Raw genomic sequence first — 26,269 nt, forward strand, 5'->3', positions numbered from 1 at the left:
CCTCAGCAGCAACCCCCACACCTGTGGCCTCAAATAACCTTAATCTTCTCTCAATGGTACCACTTTGTTAATGCTACACAGTGGGGGGTCTTGATGGGAGACATTCAAACCAGAGCAGTGTTCTTTGGATGAAGTAAAACAAGTGTGTCTATTACATACCATTTAACCTTCTGTCCTAATTAGGATCACCATTGCCCGAAAGCTGGTGCAAAGTCCATGGAGAAACGTTACTGGCTTGCTCTTCATGGCTTCATTAGCCTGCTTATGGAAGCCAGAAACACCAGTCTAGGGTAGGCATCACACACAATGGGGTGGGTTCTCCCCGATCAATCACTAGTTAGGAAAATTCGCTACAGGTTTAACTACAGCTCAGTCTGATGGAGGCACTGTCTCACTGACTTTCCTTCCTTTCAGATAACTCTAGCTTGTGTCAAGTTGACAGGAAACTAGCGAGCACACCATCACACGTAAGTGCTACTAACACATCAGGTGCTTTGTCTTTATCCCAGAAGGGCCTGCTGCTTCCATAGGAAATAAACATGGCTGCTCTCTACTGAAATAACCACAAATTCCTTAACCAAAATAGAATCTTTAATATAAAACCATCCACAAGCTTTACAATGACATTCCAAACCATCTCACTGATACAAATAAGGTCTACACTTGGTTGTTTTTATCGCCACACAATAGATCCAGACAGTAAATATAATTATTTCTGCACCCAATAACAAGCATTGATTCCCAGACCACAGGAGAAGAAAAGACTTCTCCAGGGAGTTCATACACACTTCGCAGCTCTCCACTCTGAGACTCGAGGACCCACAGTTTCCCATCAGTGGATGCAGCTGCCAGCAGAGTATCACCGAGGTAGTTACGGAAGGCAAAGGGTGTTGCGTACACCCTGGCCGTAGTCTCAAATTTCCACCGCAGGTGACCTTCCATGCTACAGCAGTAGAGAAAGCAATCATGGGAACCAAAAAATATTTCTTGTTCTGATGCTGAGATACATGGGGATGAAAAGATTGGTCCTCCAGCAGAAAAGCGCCAGACCTGTCAAGGAGAAGAGGAACATCAATCATCCACTTTAGTCTGATGGGGTCTCTTCACATAGAAGAGGTGAGATGAAGACCACTTGGTAACTCCAGACACCGGGAATGACGCTGGTGTCTGGGAAGGAGAGCTCTCACACTAGACTGCTCAAATGGTAAGACCAGGATAAGGTGCACCAGAACATTACTAGGATTAACCTTGAGCTCCCTGAGAAATCCTGGTATGTTCAGAGACACTGTGCATACAAAGAAAGACCTGCCCTAGGTCTTCAACATGTTATTAAAAACAATTTTGGACAGGGAATGGAACTTGGTTCTAATTCCAGCTCCAGAAAAAAAAAAAAAAATAGAAAAAACAAACACAAAAATACCCTAAACCCCCCACATTTTACTCAAGTTTTCCAAGCAAAGCAGGAAGGGACTGCACTGAAGAGTCTACAAGTGACAATTTAAAGCTTTAACAAAAACCCTGAGCATTGCCAAACGGCACACACCTTTAATACCAATGCTCAAAAGGCAGAGGCAGGCAGATCTCAGTTCTAGGCCAGCCTGGTCTACACAGAGAGTTTCAGGACAGCTAGTAAGACCCTCTATCAAAAAGAAATAAAAAATATATATGTGTGTGTGTACGTTATATACATATATATGGTAGAGTGAATGAGGGAGACACATCAACCTCAATTCTACACACACACACATACACACACAGAGAGAGAGACAGAGATTAATCAACCAAGGGCAATGGCAGACCAGTGATTGAGAGACAGCCTGGGTTTAGTCTCAGGGCTGAGAGGGTTGCACACAGAACTAGAGCTCCCGACCTGCTCTCCTGAGTGTGTGAAGCAGAGCAAACTGCCGTCCACGCAGCCGATACAGATGTAGCGCTGGTGACACCGTGGGGAAGAGAAGAGAGGCTGTCCACATAGGCGCTTCCAGAGGGTATTCCCAGCATCCTGTGGTGGCCAAAGCAATCGATACACTGGAAAGCACTCTACTAAACATGGACTTTAACATTTTAAAGTTACATTTATTTACTTCCTGTACACGTGCACATGAATGTGTGTGAGTATGTGCCACAAGGCACACATGGAGGCTGGAAGACAACGTGTGTGCATTGATTCTCACCTTCAGTCACACATGGGAAAGAGCTGAGGTCGTGTCAGGCTTGGCAGCAAGTGCCTTTACCTGCATGGCCATTTTATAGCAAAAGAAAACTCTTCAAAGCTAGAGTGGCAGTGCACCCACACACTGTCAGAAAGTCAGTTTTACTGGGGACAGCTGGGATGCAGCAAGCGTCAGCCCAGAACAGAACAATGAAGAACTATACAAAGACCTAGGTTTAGAACGGAAAAACAATTGAAAATTCAGAAAACTAACAAGATCTATCTTTACAATAAGCAGAAAGCTTTTTTGTTGTTTTGCTTGTTTTACTTAGTGTTTCTTAGAAAGGTGTCACCAGATAGCCCAGGCTAACCTGGAACACTCAGAGATTCACCTACCTCTGCCTCCAAGTTCTGGGACTAAAGGCATTCACCACTATGAGGGACAGACAAGTTCTTACCATGACTGAGGAAGTCTCGTCTAGAAAGGTTAGAGTCTGGAGAGAGGACCAGTGTGTGAAAGCACACACCGTTTGTGCACATGACCCCCACACTGCAGCTAGCAACCATCTCTCTAATTACATTTCCAGGGGATCCCATGCCTCTTCTGACCTCTTCAAGTACCAGACACATGTTACACAGACACACATACAAACAAAATACTTACAAACGTAAAAACAAATCTTTTAACTTAAAAAATAGCTGAAGAAACAAGTAACAATAAAACCATAAACTCCTATTTACTTGTTTTTACAAATCATTTCAATTTTAAGTGAATTCTATATCATTAATATATGTATTATATTTAAATGAAAAATTTTCAGACCTTTAAACATCAAAGTCAAAAATAAAGATAGGTAATACAACCAACATGTGTTACTTTATACCTACAGGATTCACAGCCAGTAAGACTCCGCCCAGCGTAGCACAGTACACATGGTGTGGGTTCAGGTTTAAACACGGAGAAGAAAAGAGAGCTCCTTCACACTTTAGCTTCCACACACACTTCTTCTCCTGCAAATAAGAATTCGAATTAATTGTGTGGTGTTTGTGGTTAATAAGCCCGTATACAAGACAGCTAAGCTTTGGCTCGGGTCAGCTTTGTTTTGCTTTGCTCCTTCTGTGCTAGGATTGAACCCAGAGCCTTGCGCATGTTGTACCGTGCTTCTTTATCAGACTTACTGTGTATGTGCGCCATCTTTTAAGGCATGAAGCAAAGCTGACCTCAAACTCAGCATGTAGCCAAGGATGATCTCACATCACCAATCCTCTTAAATACCAAGATACACGTAAGCCAGCTGTCTGTGTAGTTTGGGGGATCGAACACAAGGCTCCGTACATCCTAGGCAAGCACTAACTGAGCTTTATCCACAGCCCCTCAAATGTCCTCCCAGCTGGTGTCTCTCATGGATCCTGGCTGTCAATCATGGTAGCACCAGATTCAATGTGCTTCTGGATCTCAATCTCATGCTCATGGCTTTGGAGACCAAAGGCCTGAGACACACCTTCAGCTGCTTCTTCCTGGGACCTTATGTATTTATGTCCCTTGTTTTTATTTTCTACCTGGATCTTTTAAATTAACTTATTTACTCTTTATTTCTATGTATACCAATAAGTGAGTTTTGATTCACTGTTATTTCAAAAACTATCTTAGCCTATTTCTTGTAGTTTTTATTTTCATATAATGGGCCCCTAAAATTTTTTGTTATAATCATTCTGAATTTTTTATATTGCAGAAATTATCTGAAAAGAAGCTAAAATGTCTAAAGACATTAAAATTGAACTAATCACTTCTTTCCAGACTCAGTGCTGTACTTGGGCTATAGCTAACTCCTGCTCTCAGAGCACATGACAGCTTCTTCTACTTCTGTGTTTATGATGAACACTGATGAGATGAACTTTTTCCATCCCCCTCCCCATCCCATTGCCTCCACAGAGATGAGTTCTTACATAGATGTCTAAAGCATATGCATGCTGGTCATGAGATCCGACGTAAATGAGTCCTGTGGTTGGATCCACAGCTGGCGAGCTTTTGACAGCATCCTCAGTAGTAAATGTCCAATATTTTTCTCCACTATTACTTTTTAGAACATAAACTAATCCATTATAACAGCCTACAGAGAAACAAAATACAGAAGTTGAGATTGAGATACACGGATATAAAATATTTAAATAATTTCTATTCACACTCTTTACATACATTTATGTTCACCCATCTGATTTAGACTTCATCAAACACAAAGCAGAAACTGGACTACAGTTATTTGTGTAAAATCCTTGTTTAGTGCTGATGGCACGTCTTCAACCCAGTTCTCGGCCTTCATCTCCTGTGCCGGAGTTACAGTGAATACCACTGCAAACAGCAGCAGTCCCTTACTTTTTAAAAGCTCTACGGACCAGCAAGATAAGTCAGGAAAGGCCCCTGCCACCAGCCTGACAACCGGACTTTGATCCCAAGAGCAACATGGGGGAGATGGCACCAACTCCTACAAGTTGTCCTCTGACTTCAGAAGTTCATGTCCACATCCACACTCACAGAACTGGATCCAGATCCATCCTGTCGCTGGATAACTTACCCAGCATCACAGAGCATCAAGTTACTGTCCTTCCACTCTGAAAGGTATTGTAACCATACAAGGACTTGCTTGAGAAAAGCTAACATTAGTTACAACCAATGTTCACTGGGCATTTCCTATGTGTCAGGGGCTTCTTTTTGAGACAGGGTCTTTATTTAGCCCAGGCTAGCCTCAGGTATCCTACTGGGGAGGATGCGCCTTCTGATCCTCCTGCCCCCACTTTCTGAGTGCTGGGATTACAGGTGTACACTGTACCCCACCTGGCCCACGCAGTGCTGGGGACTGGGCCCTGGGCATGCTGGGCAAGCACTCTGCCGTCTGAGCCACATCCCCAGCCTACTTTTTTATATCCACACTTATGGATGGCAGCAAGGAAGCAGGTTAACCAGCAGGGCAAATTTTCAAAGTTACCATGTGGCAGTGTCAGGATTAAATAAATCTAAGAGCCTGAATTCTTAGCAACTACACTGAACTTTTTTTCCCAAGTGGAGACTGTGGATAAGAAGGTAGCAAAGATCCCAGACCTTGATGTAGCTGGGTAGAAATGATAAAAAACAAACAAACAAAAAATTTAAAACATGCAAATGAAGTAACTACAGACACCAGCACATCCAAATCAGGCCAAGTGGATGGAATGTGAAGGGAGCCATTTAGGACAGTCTCACTGTCTACATTTTACGCAGTTCTAGACTTACCCTAGAGTCAATGTTGAAATCACTCACTGAGAGCTTCCTTTGTGCTTTGCAGTGTACCAATGGCTCCCTGGTGTACCAATGGCTCCCTGGTGTACCAATGGCTCCCTGGTGTACCAATGGCTCCCTGGTGTACCAATGGCTCCCTGGTGTACCAATGGCTCGCTGGTGTACCAATGGCTCCCTGGTGTACCAATGGCTCCCTGGTGTACCAATGGCTCCCTGGTGTACCAATGGCTCGCTGGTGTACCAATGGCTCCCTGGTGTACCAATGGCTCCCTGGTGTACCAATGGCTCGCTGGTGTACCAATGGCTCCCTGGTGTACCAATGGCTCGCTGGTGTACCAATGGCTCCCTGGTGTACCAATGGCTCCCTGGTGTACCAATGGCTCCCTGGTGTACCAATGGCTCCCTGGTGTACCAATGGCTCGCTGGTGTACCAATGGCTCCCTGGTGTACCAATGGCTCCCTGGTGTACCAATGGCTCGCTGGTGTACCAATGGCTCCCTGGTGTACCAATGGCTCGCTGGTGTACCAATGGCTTGCTGGTGTACCAATGGCTCGCTGGTGTACCAATGGCTCGCTGGTGTACCAATGGCTCACTTAATCCTGCTCACAACTCTGATAGCTGCCATGGCTTTAAAATACACCTATAAATTCTTAGACGATCTTCAAGACATGGAGACTAATTCTCCCATAGGGCATGGACTATACTTGGCGATTTACGTTCAATGAACAAAATTAAGCAAAAATGGTAGTCTCCAGGTTTAGAGACTAGGTCTTTTTCTTTTTTCTTTCTTTTTTTTCCCCCAGGGGGAAAAAAAAAAAACAAACAAAAAACAAAAAACAAAAAACTGAGGACTGAACCCAGGGCCTTGCTAAATCTCCACTGAGCTAAATCCCCAAACCCAAAACTAGGTCTTACAAAGCACCATGTGGCTCCTATGGCTTTCTCTTTGGGATCACACACTCTGAAGGAAGTCAGAGTCTGTATCATGCAGATAGTCAGGCAGCTACAGAGAGGCTCATGTGGCACAACCTGAATATTCTCAGCAAAAAATGATCTAAGAATGAGCCTAAGACCCGGCCCCCATGCTAACAATGCCATCCGTGAGCCACCCTGGAAGCTTATCTTCCAGCCCATAAAGCCTTAGGTGCCTACAGAAACATGGCATCTTCCTGATCGTCAGCCTCCAGGATTCCTGACCCAGGGGAACTGCTGAGGGAAGTTCAACACAATGTTACAGCATCGTGTTTTAAGTTTCCACTGTATCCATGAGAAAAGTGAAGTAAGTCCAACAACCTGCCAAAGTCACAGAGTTTGGCAATGCAGAGCCAGGTTTATATCCAGGGACTCAAACGCTAAGCCATGCTGCTAAGTAGTACAGAGTTAACTACTTGTTAACTTGTTGACCTGTGACAACAATCAAACACACACACACACACACCTCACTATAAACTCCAGATTCAGAAACTTACCCACTACAATAAAGTTTCCACATTTAGACGCACATGCTGAGGACTCAATTCGATCTCCCAAATGCTGTTCCCACCTCATCTCTCCAGAGTGAAGGTCGACTGCCTTCAGTGTGTGCGAGTGGGAGCCGATATACACGGTTGTGGAGGGCTTATCCCCCACAGCGGCTATCACAAGCAGAGGGGAAGCGTCTACGCATTTGCCTGTGTCTGACCGCCATCTCTCACGCAATACAATCGTCTCAGCCCCTGCCACAGGGTTCCCCTCCTGAGAAAGCGGTGGCTTTTCCAACTTTTCATCAGGAGCTGAAGGACTTAGGCTTCTTAATGTTTGAGAGTTAGTCTGTGGAATTAAATCCACAGGACGGCTTGAAGGGTAGAGCCCTAACTCAGTTAAAAGCCTCCCAGTGCCCAGAGCCAAAACCTGACTCCCTCTGCTCAGAGCCATCACGGAGTTTGTCTCGCTGTCATGGTTCCCAGGCCAGGCAGACTCCAGATGTGCAGACTTCCCGCTGGCTTCCTCGGAATCAGGGTCACTGAATTTCCTTTTTGTGGTGTAACTCCTGTTGACTTTCAGGTCCTCCTGTGTAAACACGGCTTGAATGACGTGGTTGTAAATGTCTAAGATGGAACTGCTGAGAATAACTTCCAGAAGGCCAGGCATGGATGTCCCAGTAAGTTTCTCAATTTCACTGAGGAGCCACATGGACTTGAGGGAATCTCCACCACTATCTAAAAAGACGGAGTTGTGGGGAACCTCTGGATCCTCGGGGAGACACAGAATAGACTACAGACGAGAAAAGGGAGGAGCAAACGGTAAATGGTCTAAACCAAAAGACTTTACAGTGTTACAAGTGATACAGAACTCGCTGTTCCTGCAACAGCGACAGCATCACTTAAAAATAGCAGGGGAATGCTAACAACTAAGTTAAAAATGGTTTCCTCTGCAGCCATGGCCATCACTGCAGTACCGACTCTGTCAGAGGGTCACTATGTAACTGCTAAATATAGTTTTGTTTACAGCAGGTTTCCCACCCATAAAATAGGGAATTAACTCACAGAAACATCTGCTTTACCAACTAGCCCTCGCACACAGCTGGTGTTCCCTCCATGGAAATAACACTGGTCACTTCACGGAAGTCAAACAGCTTTACAAGTGGACTGAGAAGAACTTAGTCCTCAGTTCCTGAGACCTACTAACCAAATGCACCTACTTCACCGAACTTTGTTTGTTTGTTTGACACAGGGTTTCTCTGCACAGCCCTGGCTGTCCCAGAACTAGCAATGAGACCAGGTTGGTGTCAAACTCATTGATCTGCCAGCCTCTGTCTCTCGAATGCTGGGAGTGCGACCACTGCCCAGATAAAATCTCTATCTTATCTAAGAAAGTCTGCTTACCTATTAAAGACACATTAAAAACGCCTTGAGCAGGAGCATGCAGCTACTACAAGTATCTCAAGACTAAGGACAGAACCCAGAGTGACCGCTACAGCCCTTGGTACATCATGGTTTCAGCATGGCAAGAGCGTAGGCACTGTCTTGCCCCTCCCAGGACAAAGCCATGCAGTAAGCAGACACTGGTAGACACTGGTACCTTTAAAATTACCTCACTTTCAATGAATTTCTCTGTAGGACATTTAATCAAACACTCTAACCTTGATTATGTACAAGCTGGATTAAAGAAGGTATGCTAACTGGCATCTGGGCAGCAATAACATTCTTAAAATAGCTTTTACTGGCTTACTAGGGACACTAAAATTCCATGCAATGAATGAATCATAGAAATAAATTTGCATTTCAAAAGTTGTACCTTCCATAAACACTGTAATTTTCCCCAGAGTTCCTCTTTTCCATGGAGTTTATTCCTAGGCTTCGAGTTTATGTAGTCTAAATATATCTTGTTTAACTCAGAAACATCAACTTTACCTTAATATGAAGAGAAATAGCAAACATTAAAATAACATTTGAACTTTAACCAGGCTGTTGGGTTTGCGGCTCGGTAGTAGAGCATGTGTTGAGCACACAAGGCCCTCGGTGTGACTCCACCCATAAAATAAGCAAATGGATCCATTCAGACCCAGAGCCACACTCTTTACTGGAAAGCTCAGAAATCATGAAGAGATACAGTTTGTGGCCAAGGCCACAAAGACTGCAGTGAGTAACAAGTAAGAGGAAAAGAGAAGCCATCTAAGTTAAAGAGCTCAAGATGTAGCAGTGAGTGGGGGCGGGGTGGGGGTGGGGAAGTACTGCTCACAATGAGGCACAAGGAACAAAATGTACCTTGTGTGAACATGTTTTAATAGGCAGGGCGGAGGTGGAGTGCGCCTTTAATCCCAGCACTCAGGAGGCAGAAGCAGGAACTCCCTGAATTTGAGGCCAGCCTGGTCCACAGAGCAAGTTCTAGGACAGCCAGGGCTTACACAGAGAAACCCTGTCTCAGAAAACAAAAAACAAAAAAACTGTTGTAATAAATTCCATTATTTTGGATTAGTAAACACATTAAATTTAAAACATAATGAGTAGGGCTGGAGCAATGGCTCAGTGGTTAAGAGCACTGACTGCTCTTCCAGAGGTCCTAAGTTCAAATCCCAGCAACCACATGGGGGCTCACAACCATCTGTAATGGGATCTGATGCCCTCTTCTGGTGTGTCTGAAGACAGCAACAGTGTACTCATGTATATAAAATAAATAAATCTTTAAAAAAACCATAATGAGTAACTGAGCAATTACTATATTTTGAAGTATGAGTTAAATAAAAATCATGGAAAGTGAATGTCGTGGGTAAGGAACTATACATGTATATACAGATATTAATAAATCTTTAAAGTGTGTGTATGTGTGTGTGTGTATGTGTGTGTGTGTGTGTGTGTAAATCAGTACAGTTTTCAGGACTTGAGTTCTCCTATCATAACATCATCAAACCACACTGACCCGCTGAGCCATCTCTCTGGCCCACGCTTTCTTTTATTAAGCAGGTCTTACTATGCAGTTCAAGTTAGCGTCAAACTTCATGTCATCCTGCCTCAGCCTGCAGTGTTGGGATGACAGGCGCGTGGCAGCCTGTCTGATGTTTTGTATGTTTGTAGCCTTGGCTACAAACTGAAATCAAGGCGAACATGAAATATCTATCTAGGCCCTGCTGCCAAAAAGTAGTATATGATTTGAGGTAAGGCAACACACGGCAGAATTTCAACTCTGCCACTGTGAAGGCTCATCTTACGTGTCAACTTGACTGGGTCATGGGATTGGCCCACTGTTTAACACGGATTAAACACTGTCGCTGTGTGCATCTACAGTGGCATTGGAGGATAGGATAAGCATGTCAATCACTGGACTCAGGCCCAGGGACTGTGCTCCCAAACTGCACAGTGGTCAGCCCTGAACAAAACAAACCAGAAGAAGGGAGTTAACCTCTGCTTCACATCGCTGTATGTGTCCAATGCCCTGCAGTGATTCAACACTGGCCCCACTGTTCTCAGGTCCCAAAACTCAAAATGACAGCCCAGCCGTCTTAGGCTGGGTGGCATGAGAGTTCCCTGGAATGTTCTTCCATATCTATCTAACAGTTCTGCTTCTCTAGTGACCTCTGAGAAATGTGGACGCTGACTAGCCATGACAGCTGGCCTTGAAGGCCAACCTAAGTGCACCCAGAGCCACCTAAAGGCTGAGGGGTACCCCTGGGGGTGCCTGTGAGAATGTTCAGAGGATAAACAAATCAGGAGGATCTTTTCTGGATGTGGGCCAGGGGCAGAGGGAGTCGAGGGAGACAGCCCGTCTTCATCTTTCTCTGCTTCCTGGCCCATCATCACATGATCTGAGCTGCTCACTGAACCTGTCCATCATGATGGACAGACACACCCTGAAACTGTGAGCCCAAATCTCTCCTTATCCTCTTTCTGTCAGGTATTGCCACAGGAATGCAACACAGTCTGGGGAGAAGCTGCCCATCTGTAAATCATACGTCAGAATAAGAGTCAGCTCACAGGAGTTAGTTACACAGCTAGCAGGCACAGGGTCTACCATAATTAATGCCAGTGCCACTGATAGTGTCCTGTGGCCACCGAGTCCCGAGACCATCCGTGCTCTCCAGAACCCAGCTCCCGCTTTGTCACTTTACCGTGGCAGGTGAACGGAAGGGCATCAATCGGCACCACGTCATCAGGCAGGGCGTGTGCTGGAAGGTGCTTCTGCAGTTCTTTCTGCAGTTCTTTAAAGATGCAATCCTTTGCTGAACCAGCGCTGGGTACTACGAAGACAATCAGCTTTTCCTGATTACACCACATAACTGCACAGGACTCCACCTGGCGAAGTTCTTCAGCTACCTGTGAGAGAGATCAGCCTCATTTCCTCACAAGAACAGCTAGAAATGGATTCCCGAAGGCTCAGATTTGCTGTCTAAACTCAGCACTGCTGACTTTAGTTCCAGAAAACACCTGGGATCTTTAAAAAAAAAAAAAAAAAAAAACAAACTGTTGTGTTAGTATCTTCTACTAACAGAGAGTTACCATTTTCAAAATTTATGCATTCTAAAGCAAAAAAAAACCAAGTATTTTCATAGACCTCAAAATCGATGATGTTGTTACTTTAGTTCTTATGTCTGTGTGTGCACCTGTGTGGATTCATGTGCACCATGTGAGTGCAGGTGCTAGGGGAGGCCAGACTGTGCTGGATCCCCTGTAACTGGAGTTACACAAGGTTGGGGGCTGTCTGATGTGGGTGCTAGGAAACAAACCCAGGGCCCTGAAAGAGCAGTGAGCAATGCTAGCCATGGGGTCGCCTCTCCAGCCCTTTATTTATTTTTAAAGTGGACACTTCAAGTGAGGCTTGGGAGTTCACACCTGTAATCCTAACACTAGGAAACCCGAGACAGGAAGACTTGGAATTTCAGACAAGGCTGCACTACATCAAGACACCCTGCCTCAAAACAAAACAATCAAACATCCTCCTGATGGAAATAAGAGATACAATAGAGAACTCGTGCCTTTTATTGCAGTTTTTTTTTTTGTTCTTGTTGTTTTGTTTTGTTTTTTAAGCTGGGCTCCTGCCATAGCTCAGGCTGAACCTCTAACACTCAGCCTCCTGAGTGATGTTTGAGGCATGCATCACCCGTGTCTTGTACTGTAATTACTTACGAATACAAAGATGTCAGCTTTAGGTAATGCTGATAGAAAATCTGGCATAGAAACTGAATGCCAGCTGCCTCTGCTGCCTCCCATACTAGATTTAAGATTATTAGATTAGATTAAGATGGAATTCATAAGTGGCTCCTCTACCTGCTGCACACACACAATGTTCAGACGTTTGCCATGGCGCTTGATCTGGCTGTCCTTTCTTCCCAAGAACAACATCTCTCCGTCTTTGACAGTCACAAGGTCTCCTGTGGCTCGCATGGTGCCGAGGGGCACTGTCATTTCCTCATCGAGAAAACATACTCTGTTCTTCCCACCTTTTAAAGACAAACTCCAATGTCATAAAATACACGGAAAATTGATTTGTCAATATCAAAATCAAAGAAGCTCTAAAGTTCATTAACTAAGGCTCAAACCTTGATTATTTGTATTGAAATGAGATGACTTTTAAATGCTACCTGATAAAATTAGGAACAGTAACTTTAGAAAGTTAGTAAAAAGATAAAGCTAAATTTATTTATAAAACTATGTATGATTTTTAAAATAAATCCTTAGAATACTGTTAGATATAGTTTTGTCTACAAATGCTAACATTTCAAGTTAACCTTCTAAATTAGTAGAAACTACATGTAAAGTGATCCAGATAAACTCTAAATGTCTCATGATTATGAAACAATTAAAACTTTATCACTGAAAAGTACACTCTACATTAAAAAAATCATAAAATGAATAAAAACAGGAAGCCCAGTTTTCTTTTTGAAAAATCAACCAACAAATATATAAGCTGACCTAAAAATACTTGGCCAGTGCCTTCGTGAACTGGAGAACCATTTTTGTCTCTGACCTCAACCACTGTTCCAAGTAGTGGAGACCCCAGCTGCACAGGGGATTCGTATCTGAAAAAAACACAGCCCAGAGCAAGTTTAAAACTTACATCTGAGCAGATGATTTTCCAGTGTATTAAAAGCACACTGTAGCAAATAAAACAAAACAGTTCACCGTACAATTCAACAATGGCATGAGGAACAAGTCTGCCAGAAAGGGATGCATTACAGATTCAGTCCCCAAACGGTCTGCCAGGACTTTGGATTCTTTTTTTTTAATTTATTTATTTCATGTATGTAGGTATTCTGTCATACCAGAAGAGGGCATGGGATTCCATTACAGATGGTTGTGAGCCACCACGTGGTTGCTGGTGATCGAACTCAGGACCTCTGGAAGAGCAGTCAGTGCTCTTAACCAGCCCAAGATTTTAGATTCTTAACTTGAAACATTAGACAAAATAGCACAGCAATGCCTGAAACCTGTTAGTAGGGTTAGGAGCAGAGTCTCAGGCAAGGGTCTGCTTCCCACGCAAGATGGGACTTCAACAGCCACCATGCTCAACTCCCATCCCCAAACAGAACTCACTCACCCCAGCATTAATGCTAAGGTCTCAGGAAGGAACAGCACCTTTCTCTCCCCTTGCACCCTATCTTGAGTATACGGAAGCCCTTACTTCACAGTAGAATTAAGAATCTCCTCTGGGATCCTGTAGAAAGTGGCCCAACTGGATACCTCTGTGATACCATAAATGTTAAAGATTTCAGTTTTATTGCCTTTGCCTCGCCAGCTGCGGAGGCTGGTCAGTGAGGGGAAGGCTTCCCCACCAAGGGCTAGGACTCTCAGAGAGGTGTGCGCTGACAGGACAGTGGACTTGATGCGCTCAGATCCAAATCTTCTCAGCAATGTCGGCGTTGCCTGGAAACACATTTGGATCACTTAGTTTCCCCCTTCCATAAGTAAACACAATGTTAATTAATTCAAACTCTGCATTTGGAGCTCATGTAAACATTAAGGCTGTGTTTTTCTTTTTTTAATTTAGTTATTATTATTTTTGGTATGTTTGTCTGTGTGTGTGCCTTCGGAAGCCAGAGGAGCATCACATGCCTTAGAACTGGAGCTACAGGCATTTGCTAACTACTAGACATAGTGCTGGGAACTGACCTGTTTCTGTGAGAGAGCAGGGAGTCTCTCAAGCAGGGATCTCTCTAGCCCAAGATTATAATTTTCAATTGGCAAACCTATTCATAAAGTCCTAAGTGAATATTTCACAGTCTATCCATGTTATTGTACATATAAACAGTTCATTTCCTTTTTATCACCAAGTAGTTTCTACTGTATAAATTTACTACATAATTTTCACCATTTCCATATAAAATCTAGGATCAACTTATGAATTTCTACAAATGTTTACTGGGGTTTTGGTAGAGCACTGCATGTAACATAATTTACAGGGGCTGGAGAGATGGCTGAGTGGTTAAGAGCACTGACTGCTCTTCCAGAGGTCCTGAGTTCAAATCCCAGCAACCACACGGTGGCTCACAGCCATCTGTGATGAAGACAGGTACAATATGCTCATATATATAAAGTAAATAAATAAATCTTAAAAACAAAACATAATTTAGAGACCAACTTATTGAGATCTGCCCTCTTGACAATGCTGCAGCTTCTACATAAATGTGAGATACCTGTTTACATGGGTAGGTCTTTAATCTCTATCAAGAATGGTATAGTTTTTAGTGGCTGAGTCTTGCTACTCTTTGAACTTACTCCTATTTTACCATTTTTATGCTATTTTAACAAAATGTTTTTAGTTTTACTTCAGGCATTTCCTTAATAGAAATCCACATATACAGAAATGCATGTATATAAATACATAAGTACAGGTGATTTTTACATCAAGCGTGTATCTTCCCATGTTGCTAATGCTCAGGATGCTAGCGTCTTACCCACACTGCCCTCCCTGACTGTCTAGATGACCTCATTGCCTGCTTAGGGAATTTCTCCTCTGCCTCCTCCTTTTCTTCTTTTCCACTTTCTTCTCTTCCTCCTCCTTCCTCTATCCTTAAGAAAAAGCGGAAGGCTTGGTGAAACCGCCCAGGGTTTCATCACACATCTGACTGAGCGCTGGAATTTAAAGTACACACAGCCGCATGGGGCTCCCTTCCATTTTCCTTTCAGACGTTTTCATTGTGTGTGGGTATGCGCACTGAGATTCAGGCATATATGACACACCTGGCTTTTATGTGGGTGCTGGGGACTTGAACTCATGTCCTTGTGCTTTCATAGAAAGCTTTCTTATGGGCTGGAGAGATGGCTCAGTGGTTAAGAGCACTACATGCTCTTCCAGAGTCCTGAGTTCAATTCCCAGCGACCATATGGTGGCTCACAGCCATCTGTAATGGGATCCGATGCCCTCTTCTGGTGAGTGAGGACAGTGACAGTGTGCTCATATATATAAAATAAATAAATCTCAAAAAAAGAAAGAAAGAAAGAAAAAGCTCTCTTGCTCTCTTGCACACTAAGCCACCTCTCCAGTTCCATTTTATTGTTGTTTGTTCAAAGACAGGTTTCTATGTAGTTCAGGCTGACTTTGAGCTCAGTAGGTAGCAGAGGCTGGTTTTAAGCTCCTTATTAGAAGCTTCCACCTCCTAAGTATTGAGATTATCGACAGATGCTAACAACCTGGTTCTCGGCAATAGGGTAATAGACTAGCTTTCGGTAGGAAGCACAATATGCCTGAATGTTATGACAGAAGACACCACAACAGCACATTCACAGTCAAAGCCAAGTTCTTCTGGATACTGTACTGCAGGTGAATGCGGCAATACCTGCAGTGCACACACTATAGACATGATTAACCGATTTCTTTCATCTAAAACAAGCATGTGCCGTCACAAGTGGCCTTTGATGAGTTAACTACACTATCATTAATGCACTAGGAAGAACTACAGAAATACAAAGGACCCTAAAGCGTGTAACACTGGAGAGTGCGGAAGAAAACACTTCTGTTGCTGCTGAAGCGTACCTGTAGAACAGTCACTCTGTGGCGGGAAAAGAGGACGTCAGCTAACTGTGACGGGAGCACTTTGACAGAAGTTGGCACAATAAGCAGGCAGGCCCCACTGGACAGAGAAACAAATATTTCCACGACCGAGGGATCGAAGGTCAGAGGGGAAGCCAGGAACAAAACATCTTCTTGAGTGATGTTGAAAAGTGACCTGAAGGCAAACCGCGCAGTTGTCATGAGGAAGGCCTAAGCTCAGGTATGCAGAGAGTAGGCTCAGTGGACCCAGGTCCAATTCCCAGCACCCACGTGGTAGTTCATTACCACCTAAAACTCTTGTTGCGGGGCATTCGTACCCTTTTCTGACACATGTTACATTGACATATATGCAAGGAAAACATGAAATGAGAATCAAGTGTAAAAGAAGAGGAGGAGGAGGAGGAGGAGGAGGAGGAGGGAGAGGAGAGGGAGAAGGGGGAGGAGGAGGAGGAGGAGGAGGAAGAGGAGGGAGAGGAAGAGGAGAAAGAGGAGGAGGAGGAGGAGGAGGAGGAGGAGGAGGAGGAGGAGGAGGAGGAGGAGGAGGAGGAGGAGGAGGAGGAGGAGGAGACAGCAGCAGCACCAGGAGTATCATCATGGAGAAGAAAAGTTTTCTAGATGGTTCAGACTTCATTTTTCAGATTATCCAAAATGGTGCTGTTGCTACTGGAAACCCCTTGTAAAAGGTGGGACTGGAAGCCTTTTAGTTGGGTGTGGTGGTGCACTCCTCTAATCCCAGCACTTGGGAGGCAGAGGCAGGCAGATTGGAGGCCAGCCTGGTGTACACAGTGAGTTCCAGGACAGCCATGCTGTACAGTAAGGCCCTGGCTCAACTTAAAACTAAACAAATACCTTTTTTTTGGTCTTTTGCCATGGATTTTATCATATGTGACCACTTTCTGATATGTCAGTTTAGACAGGGGGAACCCAGAATTCTCTTCCTACTATGCTTTCATTTTGTTGTTTGTTTTTCTTCTGATTTTCTTTCATTTTTTTAGAGACATAGCTCTGGCTGGACTGGCACTCATTATGTTGTCCAGATTGTCCTCAAACTCACAGCAATCCTGCTCCAGCCTTCACAGCTAGGATTTTACACTGCACCACCAGTGATACAGGCTTCCTTTCAGGAGGAAGCTAGAGACTAGAAGGTTGGTAGCTGTCGCTTAGGTAAGCACACCACCCTCTGTTAGTTATTCGGCCAAACACTGCAGTCTGCAATCAGCCGAGTTTATCAATCCTGAGCCAGCTGGATTAGTTCCTTAATGAAAAGATAAACAAGGCTGGAGATGGCTTAGGGGTCCAGAGCAAGCTGCTGCTCCCCGAACCTCCTGGGAGGTCAGGCAGGTTAGTCTAGCTAACTCTAGCCTGAGAGGGAACCAAAGTCTCTGGCCTCTGTATGCACATGCATCTATGCACAGGTATCTATGCATATACATACATAATTAAAAACAAATTAACATGTTTTAAAACTCACCAGTAGCAGCTGCTGGATCTGTCCTGACTGTGCTGACGCCTGTGGGGTTGCAGCCTGCTGCTGACTGTCTCCTAGCTGCCTGCTATGGCCTTTCTACTCTCTCAGCCACAGTGTGTGACAGTTCCTTATAATAATCTGCTTATATTCTGGTTTCCTTCCAGGAGACTCTTTCTTCTTGGATTGATTTTTCTTTTTTATTTCTTAAGACTCTGCCTCTCTCTCTCTCTCTCTCTCTCTCTCTCTCTCTCTCTCTCTGTGTGTGTGTGTGTGTGTGTGTGTGTGTGTGTGTATGTGCATGTTCCTGCACAACATATGTAAGGGGAGGAATAGTATGGCACTCCTCTGAGCTGGAGTTACAGACCATGTCCGATGCCTGGCTTGTTACATGGTCTTGGAATTCCAGCTTCAGTCAGCACAAACTTGCAGAACTTTTAACCCCTGCGCCACCTCTCCACCCTCTGTTTTGAGACAAGGCCTTACAATGTATCCCAGGCTGTACAGGAAGTCTTGATCCTCCTGTCTCAACCTCCTCAATGCTCAGATACAAGTCAAGCTCACTCACTGATATTAATGCAGACCCAGTCTTTCCTTTTCCTATTATTTGGAATTTTCTCTTGCATGACAACAAAGAGGAGCGGGAGAGCTTGAGTTAGGATGTCAGAACATGGATTTGTTTAATCTATGCTACTGCTTTTAAACTGAACATGCAAATCACCACCTTAAAAAAAAATGATGCTCTTAAAAAAAATCAATTGTGGCATAAAGATCTTTAAATCAGGGCTGGAGAGGTGGCTCAGTGGTTAAGAGCTCTGGCTGCTGTTCCAGAGGGCCCTGGTTCAATTCCCAGCAACCACATGGCTGCTCACAATGTCTTAACTCCAGTTCCAGTGGAGCCGATACTCTCCCACTGACACATATCCAGGTAAACAATAAAGCACAGAAAAATAAATAAATCAGCTCTTTAAAAAGTTTAAAAAAGAACTTGTGAGGTTTTTTTAATCTTTAAAAATCAAAATATGGTGTGTCTTTGTCTCACATAATGGATAACCCAAACTTAAATTTTTGATGGAACTGTTCTTCACGTATACTCTTTGGTTTCCTGGTGAGATGTTCCAAGTCAGCAAACTTTCTTTCCTCCCTCCTTCCTTCGGTTTGAGACAGGGTCTCACTATGAGCCTTGAGCTTGGGATGCCTCTGTGTGGGAAGCATGCTTATAGACTTGTAAGAAACCTCGTTAGCCAAAGAAACATTCTCCTTCTTTCTAGACTAGTAATAAAAAAAATCGGAAGGTAAGTTGGTGGTACAGGCCTATATTCAAAAGCAAAACGGGGCTAGAGACAACACACAGGTAGAGCCTTTACCCACCATAAGTGTGGCCAGGAGTTCAGAGGGGGTGTGTGTGTGTCCACGCGCATGCATGCGTACACATACACTTACTTAGGATTATACATTTAGATCAAGATTTACAATAAAACAGATACTTAAAATTCTTCTTTTTTAAAACATAAGGTTTGTATTTTATTTTGTTTTCCTGAGTCTCTCTCCACAGTACAACTGGCATCAAGCTTGTAATCTTTCTGCCTCAAGCCTCTCAATGCCACTGAGTCCCATGACACCCAGCTTAAAACACAAACTCCAAGAAGGACTCCAAGGTCGGAACTTACCGGAAGTGCTGGATGTTAGGTAGTATGCATGCGTGAGGCACTCTGACAATCTTCGGTGTCCCTGTGGTCCCTGAGGTATGCAGGACGTAAGCCAGACAACCCTCATGCCGCATGTCCATGTGTTCCTCCTCCTGGATCCTGCTCTCAGCATTCACTCCGTGCTCTCCATCACTTGTATCCTTTCTGTCACTGAGCACTGAGTTCCCCTCACCATTTCCCCAGGGCAGTCTGAAGAGGACCAGGTCCTCATGTTCCACTGAAACCGTATCATAGTTCAAAACCGTTTCATGTGAAGATTTGAATTTCTGTTAGAGAAGAAATATACAAGTGTTACCATGTCAAACAGAGCAATGGTGGTGCACATCTTGGGAGGCAATACAGGCTGATCTCTGAATTTGAGGCCAGCCTGGGCTACACAATGAATTCCAGTACAGCTAGGACTGCACAGAGAGAAATGCTGTCTCAAAAGATAAACAAACAAAATTATCATGTTAAGAATTATTATTATAGAGAACGTAATTCTTTTATAGAGGATGTAAAATAGCCATTTACCCATCAATGTGGCTTAACTAAGGATGGGAGTACTAGCTGGTATCCTGGGACAAAGACAGATATGGAATATATCTCATTTATTTATTTTTTAAAGATTTATTTATTTTATGTATGAGTACACTGTAGTTGTCTTCAGACACACCAGAAGAGAGCATCAGATCTCATTACAGATGGTTGTGAGCCACCATGTGGGTGCTGGGAATTGAACTCAGGACCTCAGCAAGAGCAGCCAGTGCTCTTAACCACTGAGCCATCTCTCCAGCCCCATATCTCATTTATTAAGAGTTAAACGTTCTTATTTTTAAACTCACCTTCAAAGCAGACATGTAAAAAAGCACATAATTACAATACAACACAACACGGTAAAAGTAATAAGGGCACATGACTGAAGGTTAACCTCACACAAATTAAGTAAACAAGAAAAGAATAAGAAAGGAAAGCAAGGCATTGTTCTTTGAGGTCAGTCTATTCGCAGGAACCAAGGGCTGAGCACTTTCAGGAGTACAAGGGAAGGAAGGCTCCAACTAGTCACTGACATTTGCTTCAAAAACATTTATTACCCACAGTAATCTTTCCGAGCTCTGTCTGTACAGCTTCCCAGTTCACATGTCTATGTATGCAAACACACACAATGCATCTAGGTTACTCTCAAGTAGAAACGGGTCCACATAGAGGACGGGTGAAAGAAAGCTAAACTGAAAAGAACTTCCATAATACAATCACTGGGTAGATGGTATTTTATAAACAAAAAAAAAAAGATTTAATAACAATGCAACATGGACTGAACACCCAGTGTCAACTGCTGTCTCTACAGCAGTGTTTCTCTGCTTCCTCTTTAGTTGGCAGATAGTTAGATGTTTTATGTGCCTGCTTATCTGTGAGTGTGAATGCAGTGCCTGCTGAGTCTAGACGAGGGTATCGAACACCCCGGAACTCTTACTGACTTTTGTAAGCCATCCCATATGGATGCTGGAACAACCCACATGCTCTGCAACACCAGCAAGTGCTCGTAACCTCTGAGACATCATCGTTCCAGCTCCATACTTTAAAGTTTTTAAATAATAAATTTAGTTCTTCTCTACATTGTGGTCTAAGAGTTGATCTTTTTTTTTCCCAAAATGTAAGCTTAGTTATAAGTCTTTAACATAGTGGGTCACTATAGTTGACATAAAAGTACATGTAAGATAACTCTCTAAGTACTTCCTACACTTTCCTCTGTAGGAAATAATTTGGAAGCAGGAAGGAATAATACAGAACCATCGTAAGGCTAGATACTTCCATATCATGAAGTGGTGGGTCTCGGTGTAGCACCCACGGAGGTGGGGGGGGCAGGCAACACTAGGGAAGACCTGGGCATGTTTGGACACTCCAACTAACAGGTGCTACTGGCATCTAATGTGCAGGAGACAGTAATGGTGTTAACCATCTTATGTTGTATGAGAACCTCCCACAACACACGCACAACCAGAATTATGACAGCGCTGAGGCTCAGAAGCAGTGCCAGAGTTAGTGAATTCAGAAGTCAAGATAGATGCAAGAACTCTTAAACTGAAGTCAGTCTGTCTCTCTCCCCCACCCTCTCTCTCCTTCCCATGCCCATACACTTAAACACTGAGACTTACATTGATCTGCCGTTTTTCTACAAGAACATACTTCAGGCCACATTTCTTCATAAAGTGGGTTGACAATGATGGTGGGGAGTCTGGATCAATGGGTGCATAAGCTGCCGGGACCTGAAGAATACTGCAAGGCAAGAACAGGTCAGTACAATGAATACAACTGTCCCATAAGCACTTGATGGCTCTAAGAACTTTCTTGTTCATGAGCCAGAACAGAGTCTTTATCTTGTGCCCAGTAACTCTCTAGGGTATCAGAAAGTTCTATTTTACTTTTACTTCTTATCCCAACTTGGGATGGGGATGCAGCTAAGTTGTACAGAGCTTGTTTAGCATGTACAAAAGGAAAGAGCTTGTAACACTTAATATACAGAAAGATAACATTTTAAGGGAGTTAACAAGCACTGGAGTGATGGCTCAATGGTTTGTTTGTTTGTTTTACTTAAAGACAAGTATAAATGCTTTACGTGTTTTCTTTTGACAGATAAATGAGGCCTTTATACTTTGGAGATATTTAAATATTTCTATTAACAAATTTTATTCTTTCCTTAATAAGCTCAAATTAACTAATATACATGATCAAAAAAAATAATATCAGAAGAAATGTGAACTTCAACTTCTTTAGAAAATGACAAGGAACACAGAAGAATCCAATAGTAAATAAACAAAAGCTTACAACGTGTACTATATACTTAAAAACTATAAATTAGCTTAGAGTAATATCAGCTTTTTTAAAAGATTTTTTCATTTTATGTATATGAGCACACTGTTGCTGTCTTAAGACACACATCAGAGGGCTGGAGAGATGGCTCAGCGGTTAAGAGCACTGACTGCTCTTCCAGAGGTCCTGAGTTCAAATCCCAGCAACCACATGATGGCTCACAACCATCTGAAATGGGATCTGATGCCCTCTTCTAGTGTGTCTGAAGACAGCTACAGTGTACTTACATATAAAAATAAATAAATAAATAAATCTTAAAAAAATATATTCATACAGTTTTATGTAAAAATTATTTTAAAATCTGAAAAAAAGTACTGACAAAAATGTATTGTATAATTTTATGCAAAAAAATGCTTAAAATCTGTACATTTATCTTTGTTTTGTAAAATAAAGTTGTTTAAAAAAAAAAAAAAGACACACATCAGATCCCATTACAGATGGTTGTGAGCCACCATGTGGTTGCTGGGAGTTGAACTCAGGACCTCTGGAAGAGCAGTCAGTGCTCTAACCACTGAGCCATCTCTCCAGCCCCATAATATTAGTTTTATACTAGAAATATTACCCTAAAATCCAGGAAGGTAAGTTTATCCCAGGTTGACAACAGAGACCAATTTCCCGGATTCCTCTAAGGTCACAGTGTGCAAGCAGAAAATCGCATAATTCTGAAGCCTTGCTCAACAGAGCCCTGTAAGTATAGCACACTGGAGGCTGGTTGTTGCCTTCGTCAAAACATACAGCTGTTCTATCCAGATAGACAGAGGCAGCCTGATGAACCAACTCCTGAAGAGTCATTTTACTGAGGTTTGTCTAAATGCCAGAGGCTGAGAAATCTACATAGAGAGAAAAAAATGTTAGACGTTAGGGGAGTTTTCGGGAGGTGAGGAGAAAACAAATCTACTAGCAAAAATGACCATCAGCTGGGTATCTAGGTCAGTGATAGATCATTTGCCAGTGTGTAAGATCCCAGGTCGAGGCCCCAGCACTGCAAAACAAGGAATTGAAAGGAAGTGCCCAGGTGAGAGCTGTCTATTTACGGTTCTTCCAGGTTGACTGATGGAAATGTTTGAGGCTGGAGACTGGGGATGTTGCATACTCAGATAAACTATCTTGGGTTATCTTGGCAGCAGGTTTCCTGCCCACGGAGTCCACTCAATGTCCTTGCAGCTATCACCTAAAGCCACTATGAAGATAAGTACTTTAGCTCCCACCAAGCCCAGAGCTAAAAATGTCACCTGATCCTGCCCCAAACCTGTAACAGAACTTACCTTCATTTACTAGAACCCACCTACATCATTCCGACCAATGTATTTGAAATGCCTTGATATTTTACCTTTCCTTTGTCTTTCAATTATACAAGTTCACAGACTTGCTTTCACCTCGGGATGTGATTTTTGGGGTAACCTAAATCTGTGGTCCTGGAACCTGATCACTCATATTTGGCTCAGAATAAATGATCTCCCATTGTCCTCATGGTAACAGTGGTACTTTGTGCCACTAGAACAAACAAAATCTGTGTCACAGATATGTAACCGAAGCTCTAAACTTACAAAACACCAGTGGTAACATTGCTGAAATCAATGAACTAAAAAATTAACTTGAACTGAGCTAACACTGGATCAGAATCTGTGGGAAGGATGTGACACTCACATAGTAGGATTAAGTAGGTACAATTCTAAGTCTGTTTCTCAAATGGCCACCATATTAAAAAGACATACATTTAAAAATAAGCAATAAAGGGGCTGGAGAGACAGCTCAGCAGTTAAGAGCACTGACTGCTCTTCCAGAGGTCCTGAGTTCAACTCCCAGCAACCACATGGTGGCTCACAACCATCTGTAATGGGATCTGATATCCTCTTCTGGTGTGTCTGAAGACAACGGCAGTGTACTCACATACATAAAATAAATACATCTTTAAGAAAAAGAAAGAGGGAATCCTCATTTAATACCTATACAGTTATAGTCCACTATCTATTTATCATTTATCATATTTACATTTTAAAATAACAAGAAATAAGCTCTTCACGTGTTTTTGTCCTTTTTTAAGCTGCCAACAGAGTCTTTTAAATTTAGATCCTAAATAGTATTAGAAGTTAATTCAGTATTAGGATATACCAATAAAAGCACCGAGGAGGCAGAGGCTTAGTCTATATTGTGAATTTCAGAGCAGCTAAGGGCTGCTTAGTGAAACCCTCTATCAGAAAATTTTGGGTGTTTTTTTTTTTCTTAATATAGGTTAAAAGACTTCAAATAGCATTTCATTTAAAAAAAGATGAAAAGGAAGAAAGGGAGAAAGAAAGAAAGAAAGAAAGAAAGAAAGGAAGGAAGGAAGGAAGGAAGGAAGGAAGGAAGGAAGGAAGACAATCCCAGGCAGAGGCAGGTGGATCTCTGTAACCTGGTTTATATAAAGAGTTCTTGAACAGCCAGGGCTATACACAGAGATCCTGACTCAAAAACAAAACAAAAAACAAACTACAAACAAACAAACAAACAAAAAACACTAGGGATCAATGCTAACAAAAATATTGTGACACTTCCTTTCCTTGAAGGCAGAGGAGACTTTCTACTGAATCCTATTAACATGTATCAGAGAAAAATAAGATTTATCAAGTGTCATATTTTAATTGTCCCAGCTCTTTAACTGTTTATATTTAGGTGTTTACTTTCTGATTCAAGATAGAATTAATCTTCAATTGTGTCATTTAATTACCATTCAGCTGGTAATTAAAAGACTTCTTAAACCCATAAAATTTAAAAGCCCAAAAGGGGGCTGGAGAGATGGTTCAGTGGTTAAGAGCACTGACTGCTCTTCCAGAGGTCCTGAGTTCAAATCCCAGCAACCACATGGTGGCTCACAACCATCTGTAATGGGGTCTGATGCCCTCTTCTGGTCTGTCTGAACACAGCTACAGTGTAATTATACATAATAAATAAATAAATATTAAAAATAAAGATTTTCCACAGATACACAAATGTCATTAAACAAATTATATGAACTATAGTATGCTCTACAGGATATAGGGAAATAGTTTATTTTGGAATATTAGGTTATTGTAATGGAGTATCTCCTGTGATTGTTGCCTGTATAAGAACAGTAAATACCTAAATTTTGTTAAGTACCCAATTTCCCACATGTATGTATTATATTTATTTTTACAAAGTCTGGACCTGGAGATCTGTCTCAGGAGTTAAACTGCACTTGTTCTTTCAGAGGACATGGGATTCATACCAGCACCCAACTGGGAGCTCAACACAGTCCACAGCTCCAGTTCTGGGGGATCTGACAGCCTTTGAAGACACCAGGCATGGACATGCTGCTCCTACATACATGTAGGCAAAACTCCCTGTACCTAAAAATTAAAAAAAAAGTCTTTAAAAATTGCCTTTTCTCCACAAATCATTTGTGTAACTGTTAATTTCGTGCGTGTACACACACAGAGAGACACACACAAATCTAACATACTTTCACAGCAAAGAATAACAGGACTATAACTTAGTTCTTAAAAAGAAAATGTCATTTTACAAACTAACTACAAAATTCACCACACAAAATCTATACAATTACAGTTTTTCTACTTTGCATTTAAAAGTTCCCAGTGGCAAAAATTCAGTCTTGTCTAGGTTTTCATTTCAGTCATTTTATGTCTATGTCCCTGTCTCTCTGTCTCCCCTCCCTCCCTTCAGACAAGATTTGGGCCATCAAGATGGCTCAGTGGAGAAAAGAACATGCCATCACACCAGAAAACATGTGTTTGATCATGGGACTCACATGTTGGAAGGAGAGAACCATGTCCTGAAAGGTCTTTTTTGGTTCCTTAAGCATACTGTGTGCGCGCGGCACACTTTAATTTTAAATAAATAAAAAAATCAAGTCAATTGTGAAAAAGAATGACCTAGCAAGCAAATTTCGTGTTATAGCATTAAGATTAAGCGGGTCGCTAATGTACAACTGTAAATGAAGCCAGTTAGTTACCAAGAGATCCTGATCTTAAGGGCCCTCCCTATACCGGGCACTATAAATACTGGTAAATTATCCATCTGCATCTTGATACACATAACGCAGCCACCTTGTGTTACGATGCACTTCGTGGATCCCAAAAGTCTTTCACGGGCTCTCGGGACCACGCTCGGTGACTAACCAGGTGCACCTGCATTTCACTGAAGGGCACCGGGTGCAGGTAGGTGACCCAAGGAGACCACAGAGCCGTAAATCGGCGGACCCGGGAGGGAGCAGCCCGTGGCTCCCACGGTCTCCCGAAGTTTCCCGCGAACTCCCGCCCCACCTTTTCACGACAGCGCGCGGCCTTCCCTTTCCAGCCCAGCAGCGAACGAGCCGTAAAGCGGACCTCTGCGTCAT

At 42.8% G+C, this 26,269-nt stretch overlaps 1 protein-coding gene across 2 annotated transcripts; it reads right to left on the reverse strand.

Moving 5' to 3' along the window:
- Positions 1 to 657: 657 nt before the first annotated feature.
- On the reverse strand, positions 658 to 22,707 carry AASDH (aminoadipate-semialdehyde dehydrogenase; the record flags this gene model as incomplete). 2 transcript variants are annotated; one of them, XM_080908078.1, is made up of 14 exons in its annotated part: positions 658 to 1,050; positions 1,871 to 2,002; positions 3,041 to 3,163; positions 4,100 to 4,263; positions 6,897 to 7,680; positions 8,704 to 8,819; positions 11,012 to 11,216; positions 12,168 to 12,340; positions 12,813 to 12,919; positions 13,522 to 13,763; positions 15,874 to 16,066; positions 19,027 to 19,331; positions 21,201 to 21,321; positions 22,478 to 22,707. In XM_080908078.1, 14 exons carry the CDS (start codon positions 22,705 to 22,707, stop codon positions 658 to 660), a joined length of 3,288 nt encoding a protein of 1,095 aa, XP_080764204.1. The 2 variants fall into 2 exon arrangements, with proteins under 2 accessions (XP_080764204.1, XP_080764205.1); XM_080908079.1 differs by lacking the exons at positions 1,871 to 2,002; positions 3,041 to 3,163; positions 4,100 to 4,263 and having other exon boundaries at positions 841 to 1,050.
- Positions 22,708 to 26,269: the final 3,562 nt, after the last annotated feature.

The sequence above is a fragment of the Micromys minutus genome (genome assembly GCF_963924665.1).
Source record: "Micromys minutus genome assembly, chromosome: 1".
Taxonomy (NCBI): Eukaryota; Metazoa; Chordata; class Mammalia; order Rodentia; family Muridae; genus Micromys; species Micromys minutus.